Source organism: Chelonoidis abingdonii, chromosome 12 (assembly GCF_003597395.2).
Source record: "Chelonoidis abingdonii isolate Lonesome George chromosome 12, CheloAbing_2.0, whole genome shotgun sequence".
NCBI lineage: Eukaryota > Metazoa > Chordata > Testudines > Testudinidae > Chelonoidis > Chelonoidis abingdonii.
The window spans coordinates 1,690,440-1,699,588 of NC_133780.1; the positions used below are offsets into that span (position 1 = coordinate 1,690,440).

The 9,149-nt window shown below is 55.8% G+C and overlaps 1 protein-coding gene across 1 annotated transcript; it reads left to right on the forward strand.

The window, feature by feature from the left end:
* Nucleotides 1-5,470: 5,470 nt before the first annotated feature.
* LOC116822862 (uncharacterized) lies at nt 5,471-8,672 on the forward strand. The gene is made up of 5 exons (XM_032777019.2): nt 5,471-5,743; nt 7,339-7,677; nt 7,787-7,906; nt 8,157-8,194; nt 8,562-8,672. The coding sequence occupies exons 1-5, from the start codon at nt 5,509-5,511 to the stop codon at nt 8,670-8,672; spliced, it is 843 nt and encodes a 280-aa protein (XP_032632910.2). The 5' UTR covers nt 5,471-5,508.
* Nucleotides 8,673-9,149: the final 477 nt, after the last annotated feature.

Below are 9,149 nucleotides of genomic sequence, written 5' to 3' on the forward strand. Positions count from 1 at the left end.
GAACCCAGGGAGTCCTGGCCCCCAGCCCCCAACCTTCTCAGGCCCCAGCCTCCCTAGCTGCGGACAGAGACACCAGGAGTCCTGGCCCCCACCCCCAAACCTTTTCAGCCCTGCTCTTCCTCTGCTGTGGGACAGAGAACCAGGAGTCCTGGCCCCCAGCCCCCAAACTTCTCAGCCCCGCTCCCTAGCGTGGACAGAGACCAGGAGTCCTGGCTCCCAGCCGCCCAAACCTTCTCAGCCCCACTCTTCCCTACTGTGGGACAAAGAACCCAGGAGTCCTGGCCCCAGCCCCCAAACGTTCCAGCCTGCTCTTCCCTAGTTGTGGGACAGAGAACCAGGAGTCCTGGCCCCCAGCCCCCCAAACTTCTCAGCCCTGCCTTCCCCTAGCGTGGGACAGGAACCAGGAGTCCTGGCCCCAGCCCCCCAAACCTTTCTCAGCCCTTCTTTCCCCTAGCTGTGGGACAGAGAACCAGGAGTCCATGGCCCCCAGCCCCCAAACCTCTTCAGCCACTCTCCCCTAGCTGTGGACAGAGAACCCAGGAGTCCTGGCCCCAGCCCCCAACGTTTCAGCCTGCCTTCCCCTAGCGTGGACAGAGAACCAGGAGTCCTGGCCCCAGCCCCCAAACTTCTCAGCCCCGCCTTCCCCTAGCTGTCGGGACAGAGAACCCAGGAGTCCTGGCCGCCAGCCCCCAAACCATTCTCAGCACCCGTCTCTCCCCTAGCTGTGGGACAGAGAACCCAGGAGTCCTGGCCCCCAGCCCCCAAAACGTCTCACCCCTCTTCCCTAGGCTGTGGACAGAGACCAGGAGTCCTGGCCCCAGCCCCCAACTCTCTCAGCCCTGCTCTTCCCTAGCTGTGGGACAGAGAACCCAGGAGTCCTGGCCCCAGCCCCCCAAACCTTCTCAGCCCTGCTCTTCCCTAGCTGTGGACAGAGAACCCAGGAGTCCTGCCCCAGCCCCCATACTTCTCAGCCCCCTCTTCCCTAGCTGTGGGACAGAGAACCAGGGAGTCCTGGCCCCCAGCCCCCAAACGATTCTCAGCCCTGCTCTTCCCCTAGCTGTGGGACAGAGAACCCAGGAGTCCTGGCCGCCAGCCCCCCAAAACTTCTTCAGCCCCCCTTCCCCTAAGCTGTGGGCAGAGAACCCAGAGTCCTGGCCCACCCCCAAACCTTCTCAGCCCACTCTTCCCCTAGCTGTGGAGCAGAGAACCCAGGAGTCCTGGCCGCCAGCCCCCAAACCTTCTCAGCCAGCTCCTTCCCTAGCTTGTGGGACAGAGAACCCAGGAGTCCGGCCCCAGCCCCCACAAACTCTTTTCAGCCCTGCCTTCCCTAGCTGTGGGACAGAGACCCAGGAGTCCTGGCCGCAGCCCCCAACGTTCTCAGCCCTGCTCTTCCCTAGCTGTGGGACAGGAACCCAGAGTCCTGGCCCCAGCCCCCAACTTTTCAGCCTGCTCCCCTAGCCCCATCACCCCCGTTACGTGGGACAGAGGAACCCAGGAGTCCTGGCCCCAGCCCCAAACGTTCTCAGCCCGCCTCTTCCCTAGCTGTGGGACAGAGAACCAGGAGTCCTGGCCCCAGCCCCAAACGTTCTCAGCCCTGCTCTCCCTAGCTGTGGGACAGAACCAGAGTCTCTGGCCGCAGCCACCCCAAACGTTCTCAGCCCTGCTCTCCCCTAGCTGTGGGACAGCAGAAACCCAGGAGTCCTGGCCCCCAGCCCACAAACTCTCAGCCCTGCTCTTCCCTAGCTGTGGACAGAGAACCCAGGAGTTCCTGGCCCCAGCACCAACCGTTCTCAGCCCTGCTCTTCCCCTAGCTGTGGGACAGAGACCCGGAGTTCCTGGCCCGCCCATGCCAGCCGCCAAAGCCTTTCCCTACATGAGCCCTGCTCTGTCCCTAGCTGTGGGACAGAGAACCCAGGAGTCCTGGGCCCCAGCCCCAAACGTTTTCTCAGCCCCGCTCTTCCCCTAGCTGTGGGACAGAGAACCAGAGTCCTGGCCGCCAGCCCCAAAATGTCTCAGCCCTCTCTTCCCCTAGCTGTGGGACAGAGAACCCAGGAGTCCTGGCCGCCAGCCCCACAAAACGTTCTCAGCCCTGCTCGCTCTTCCCCTAGCTGTGGGACAGAGAACCCAGGAGTCCTGGCCGCCAGCCCCACAAACGTTCTCAGCCCTGCTCTTCCCCTAGCTGTGGGACAGAGAACCCAGGAGTCCTGGCCCCCAGCCCCCCAAACGTTCTCAGCCCTGCTCTTCCCCTAGCTGTGGGACAGAGAACCGAGGAGTCCTGGCCTCCAGCCCCACAAACGTTCTCAGCCCCGCCTTCCCCCATCTGTGGGACAGAGAACCCAGGAATCTGGCCCCTGTGCCATTGCTCAGTTCGGGTCTGTGCAGAGCCTGACATAACAAGGGCGCTGATCTGTGCTGCACTTGACACCACAGGGGCCCCGATATTTTTCAGGGGATCTGTTTGGCGCCCAGGGGCCCCGCCATTGGCTACGGCTGCAGGTTCTGTGGCAGGCCGGAGCGCGCCGAGTCCTCGGGGCTCTGTCTGCTCCTGAGCTCCTGGCGAGAAACAGGAAATTCAGCAGCCTTCATGGCCGCAGCTTTTGCAAAGGCAGCAGCAGGTGCGGGCAGGGGGTGATTTACAATCAGCGACAGACATGTCAGTCGGGGCCTTGTGCGATGCTCAAATATCTGACCATGGTTTCCGTCCCACGAGCTGGAGTCGCTCTCCAGGCGCTCAGCTTGCAGAGCCAAAAGATACCTCTAGCCCTCAGGAGTGCAAAGACATTTCTCCAAACCAGGGCAGGTGGGACCCATGCCTGAGTCTGCAGGGAGCCCGAGCTGGTTGCTCTGAGAGGGGGGAGCTGCCCTGCATGTGATCCAGGCAGTGATGGGGGTGGGCTGGCTCGGGGGGGTAACCTCCTAGAATTTTGCATCGCACATGCCCCCAACTCCCGACACTTCTGTAGCTGATTGTAACTCACCCCCTCCCCCAACCGCACCTGCTGCCACCTTTGCAAAAGCTGCGGCCGTGCAAGATGCTGAATTTCCTGTTTCTCACCACGACGTACAGGGGAGAACGTGAAGACAGAGCCCCGAGCAACTCAGCACATTTCAGCCCACCACAGAAACTGCAGAAAGTACCAGTAACAAATAGACCCCACCCTCACCCCCACCTCTAAAACCTACTATAGAACCCAGGAGTCCTGACTCCCAGCCCTCCCCCCAGCTCCACCTCTCCTCACTCTCTCCCCACAGCTGCAGTGTGATGATGGTGCCAGTGGGGGCCAGTTGAGGTCACTCAATCAGAGTGAGCTGCACTCAGAACGGGGTAGACAAACCCCAAACGCTGGTGGATAGTCCAATACTTAGATTTACCGACCAGCACAAAACAGCTTCTGTATTTCCTCACTGGTTACTCAGAATCCAAACAACGCAGTTCCCTTAAAGTGCCCAGCCTCAGGCCTCTATCCAGACACATACGGCAGATACGGTGATGATTCCTGAAAATCTTCTCTCATCATATAAAAGAAAAGGTTCTTGCAACCCCAAAGGATCGGCCACACACCCAGGTCTAATTATAACTTAGATCTTACCCAAAATACACACTATAGCCAATTCTTACTAACTAAACTAAAATTTACTAAAAAGGAAAAGAGAGAGTGTTGGTTAAAAGATCAATATACATTCACATCTTGAGGTTCAGACACAGCAGAGATGAGTTTGTAGTTGTGAAAAGTCCTTTTAGAAATAGTCCAGAGGTTAAAGTGCGATGTCCATATTCAGGGTGACACCAGACAGTGACTGGGATCTCAATTCCTATGGTTCAGGGTTTCCCTTCTTGAAACCCAAAGCAAATCGGAGATATAACAGGATGGTGTCCCAGGGTTTTTAGACATTTTCCAGAGCCTCTTGGCCTGACAGAGTAAGTTTAACCTGGGTAATAATCTTCTGTCTCCCAACCATCCTGGCAATTAGCACAGGGTAATTTATCCATTAAACAGTTCAGATACCGGTTACCACAACCTTCAAAGAGACACAGAGACAATAATATTATTTCACTCAAGTGTCATCCTAAATCTTAATATTCCTGTTCTGATCTTTGACTTGAAGCTCTAGCGATAGACAAGACTTGTTTGCTGACATCCCAAGACCTGAGGAAACATCTCCCCTTCCACCTCTAACAATGCTGGCTGCATTTCAAAGCTTTATTCATTTACAGATCTTCCTAACCCATCTTTAAAGTTCAGCCATGGGTCAGGTCAGTCTGTGAGTTAATTAACTCTTTCTGGCCCTGTCACCTTTCAGTGGGATATTATATTACACTCATAACATCACACGCGGATAGATTTTCCCATGGGTAGAAATTCACAAGCACCTCTTGTCAAATTTAACACCCAAAGCAGGTCGTGAAACAACCAGGGTCAGTGGACAAAACAACACCCCACAAAAGCAAGGAACTACAGCCCCTCAACACAACCACTCCGTCTGCCCCTCCACTCTCAGACCCCTTCCCGGGAGCCCACCTACCGCCCAACACCTTCACTCTGAGTCCCTAGGCGCCATCCCTTCGCTGCCCACCCCTGTCCACAACCACAACCAGCTGTCATCTCAGGCCTAGGATTGCCAATCTGCCACCATTGTCCTGGAGTCTCCAGCAATTCAGGGTTAATCTCTAATTAAGGGTTATGTCATGGGACGAACCTCCAGGAATACGTCCAACCAAAACTGGCCACCTGAGCTGGGGGTGATTGGAGCAGCGGTGGGTGGGAGCGATGTCACATTGGCATGTCTCAGCCAGCGGAGATCAGGTCAGCCAAGAAGATATGACTTCCTGGAGGTAAAGGGAGATGGGAGGTGACCAAACGGGGGGTGACTGAAATGCAGCAGCTGATGGGAAGATTTTACCCACCCGCAGCCACACGTACAATTTGGTGGAGTCGCTTCGGACAGATGACTCTAAATTACCCCAAATCCCCATCACAGCTACCTGCAACCTGACAGCTCCCCCGAATATCGCTAGCCAGCAGTTTGGTGTAGCTATCGGCCAACCATTCAAGGTCGTGCCGGTAAGGACAGGTGTGGTTAGAAATGTCTCGTGACAGAGCCGATGAAAATGACGTGGAAAATTGACAGGGCTGGATTGCCGACCCAGGGTGGGAATTCACACCCGTTGGCCCCCTGGTTTGAGAACAGAGCAGGGATTGGTGGCCCAGTGTAGGATGCAGCCCTGGCTGGGGAGCTGCTCCTGGGGACCATCACCAAGCCAGGATGGTCCAGGAGATGCCAGCTGCTGCTGTGCTGACCCCTGCGCCAGGGCAGCCGGGTGGGGTATCAGACCAGATGCCCCAGCTCTAAACACGCCAACTGCCCCTGTCTAAGTAAGGGGAATCCTCCTCAATCATACGCAGTACAGGGGCTAAGAGACACAGATGAATGAGGATGATTCTAGGGGGCAGTGGGATGCCTGCACACACACACACACCAGCCTGTCCCTCACACAGTGAATAGCACATGCTCAAACACACGCACACATATCCGGCCCTTGTCCCCCGGCCTCTCGCTGCAGCCATCTCAGACGATGACCACAAAACTTTCCACCGCCCCCTGGGGCTGATGCTTCCGGAGGATGCTGAGGCTGAGCTGAGCTGGCCCCACAGAGCCGCCCAGAAAGCGGGGACCATGGAGCAGCTGCCAGCCCTGAGCACCGTCCTCTGCACTGTCCTCCTCATCCCCATCGGGGGAGCAGGTACTAATTTAACATGTTCATCCAGCCACCTACCCCATCTCTAGATCCATCTCTGTCCATCTGCCCCACCCCTAGATCCATCTCTGTCTGTCCATCTGCCTCATCCCTAGATCCATCTCTGTCTGTCCATCTGCCCCACCCCTAGATCCATCTCTGTCTGTCCACCTGCCTCATCCCTAGATCCATCTCTGTCTGTCCATCTGCCCCACCCCTAGATCCATCTCTGTCTGTCCACCTGCCCCACCCCTAGATCCATCTTTGTCTGTCCACCTGCCCCACCCCTAGATCCATCTCTGTCTGTCCAGCTGCCCCACTCCACTATATTCAGCCCTATCTGTCCATATACCCTATCCCTGGATCCATCTCTCTCTATCCATTCATCCCTACCTACCCCTATATCTATCTCTTTATCTATGTACCCATCAATCCCACCCCCAAAATAGTATGCAGCCAGCCAGCCATCAATACAGATCCAGGGGTGGAGGATGCATGCATGGATGCATAGATAGATATGGATGTGTCATCTCAGGCCAATAAAAAGAATTCTGTTTCCATAAAACAAATATTTCATTTCAAAATTGGCTCTTCTTAATATCAATTCAAAGAAGTCTGGAAATGCAAAACCAAATCATTCCCTTTTGACCCTATCAAAACACTTTCTCTCCCCCATTTTAAGACCAATTGTCGTCCTTTCTGTGAGACGGCTTTTCCCAAGAGAAAAACGTTCCATCAGGAAAAATTCGGACCCCTGTAGTTTGAAGCACAAATTGTATAAAGTGGAGGCCTGTGTCTGTGGTGTATTTAAAACGGTTAAAATGACAAGCTGCCACTTTACTTTGTAAGGGGGTTTATTGGCCCTTGTAAGGGGGAAGCTGTTCCCTACCCCGAATGGTTTCTGTTGCTTTTCTCTGTGCCGTTTGCAAGTCTAATGTATCTGATTTTGATCTGAGGCGACCAAAACTGCCCGCAGTGTTCACGGTGTGGGCGCACCCTGGATTTACAGAGAGGCAATAGGATATTTTCTGCCTTATTATCTATCCCCTTCCTAATGGATGCTAACAGTCTGGTGACTTTTTTCAAATGCTGCTGCACATTGAGTGGATGTTTGCAGGGAACTATCCACAACTCCTCCAAGGTCTCTCTTGAGTGGTAGCAGCTAATTTAGACCCCACCATTCTGTATGTATCGTTGGGATTCTCTTCTCCAACGTGCACGACTTCGCGTTTACCACCAGTGAGTTTCATTGGCCATTTTGTTGCCCAGTCACCCAGTTTAGTGAGGTCGCTTTGTAATTCCTCGCAGTCTGCCTTGGATGTAACTGTCCTGAGGGATTTTACGGCTAACGTCCCTGTGAGCTTCTGCCGTGCACACAGCAGTGCTGATGTGGGGTCTCTGCTGGAGGTGGATGTGAAAGCCCTGTGCAGTGTGTGATCGACAGTGTTGGGAGCAATAGGAAGGTGGGCCGGACGCACAATTCTGCCCCTTAGCTTCCTATCTCCGTGCTGCTAAGGCTTCGGGCGGCTGGGGCGTGTCTCGGTATCACTCGTCGTAGTTTTCCTTTGCTGCTGTAATATTTATTGCTCTGGTTCACGAAGGTCTCAGAGTCCTTCAGAGCCCTGCTGACCTCCGAGCGTCCCCCGGTGAGACCGTGACACTCAGCTGCTCCTTCGAGAACACACAGGGCAGCATGGCCAAAGCGACCTGGACCAGAGCACCCGGAGTCGTGCTGGATTCTGCCCATCCCTTCTACAGGGGGCGGCTCAGCATGTCCCACCTGGATCTGCTCCAGAAAGGGGAAGTCGCTCTGACCCTGTCGGAGCTGGAGCTGCGGGACTCTGGTCTCTATCAGTGTCACATCAGCATCCGCAAGGGAGAGAGCGGGACGGGAGCGGGCACCGAGCTGCTGGTGACGGGGAGAAACCAGAGTGACACAGGTGAGGTGGGAAATGGGGGCACGGGGCCTTCCCCTGCTCCGGCCCTAGGGCAGGGGACTGGCTGGCTCCAGGGGCTGAAAATCCCCTAACACTCCTCTCCATTGCCCAGATAAAGTCCCAGCCCCCTCAGGGAGCTGCGCCTGGGAGCTCCTGTACCAGGTCAGCATCGCCCTGGGGCTCCTTCTCATCCTTGGCCTGGCGGCAACCCTCCTCCTGAAGAGACACCGAGGTACCAAACCGGAGCCTTCCCCCCGCTAACCTCCTGGCCCCCATGGGCCAGGGCCTGTGCTAGTGAACACACCCGAGTGGCTGGCTGTCCGCTGTGGTCCATGCTGGGCTGTCTGTCCATATATCCATCCCACCCTCCCCTATCCTTCCTTCTCTCTCCATCCCTAGATATCTGCAGCTTCCCTCTTCACCCCAGAGTCTCTCTCACACTCCCCCGTTTTAACGTTCCTTCCTTCTCCCTTCTTCCGCAGCCCCACCCCACTCGCAGCCCCGCCAGCGGCAGCCGAAGGTGAGACAATGCAGGCTGGGCCCGGTTCCAGCCAGAGCTTGGGTCTGGTCTCCAGGTGCCAATAAGAACTGGTACAATACAGTGAGGGGAGAGAACCCAGGAGTCCTGGCTCCCAGCCCCCACTAGATCCCACTCCCTTCCCAGAGCTGGGGAGAGAACCCAGGACTCCTGGCTCCAAGCTCCTCCTGCTGTAAACCACCAGCCCTCACTCCCCTCCCAGAGCTGGGGAGAGAACCCAGGAGTCCTGACTCCCAACCCCTCCAATCTGGGGTAACACTGTGGGATTCGGTCCCTGGGAGCTGCTTAAATTGGCCAGAATTAAGAGACCAGATCTGGGGTGATCTCCTTGTGTGTCTGTCCAACACAGGGCCAGGGCAGCCAGGTGGCCGCGGAGAGCGAGAGCCTGCACTACGCAGAGATTAAAATCCAGACCCCAGGACGCAGGGACCACACGTCCAACCACTCCCAGCGGCGCTGAGTCCCTCACACCCAGAGCCATGCAACCACGAGGGAATTCCCCACAGGAGGAGACCCTCACAGGGTTTGCGGGACAGCAGAAGTAAATGATGGGCGTGAAGGTCCATGTGAACCCCAACAAAACCCAACCAGCTCTTTCTACGGCAGGGAATAATCTACTAGGGCATGGTCTTACCCTCAGGAAATGCCTTCTCCGGTGCCTCCTGAAGTACTGTATATATCACGCCCCTGTGCGTTATTTCCCTGGCCTCTCCGGAGTGATTGCAACGCCTCCCTATGGAGCATGATCAGTGGGGGTAATTAACACAGCATCTGGTCCCTCTTCCTAACTGAGTTCAAAGAGAAACACTAGCCCACCTCAGCATTGTGTGGGCGGTGGAATCGGTCTGAATGACCAGCGTGACAGCTCCAGGAGGCTGGAATTGCTCAATGAAAGTGATTTTTTTTGGTCTAAAAATTAAATAATTTCTTTGTGTGA

What these genes read in the sequence shown, in the direction of transcription:
- LOC116822862 (XM_032777019.2), top strand. Translation starts at nt 5,509, where the DNA reads ATGCTCAAACACACGCACACATATCCGGCCCTTGTCCCCCGGCCTCTC. An exon ending in CATCCCCATCGGGGGAGCAG is followed by an intron (nt 5,744 to 7,338) that starts GTACTAATTTAA and finishes TGGTTCACGAAG; the next exon opens with GTCTCAGAGTCCTTCAGAGC. An exon ending in GAGAAACCAGAGTGACACAG is followed by an intron (nt 7,678 to 7,786) that starts GTGAGGTGGGAA and finishes TCCATTGCCCAG; the next exon opens with ATAAAGTCCCAGCCCCCTCA.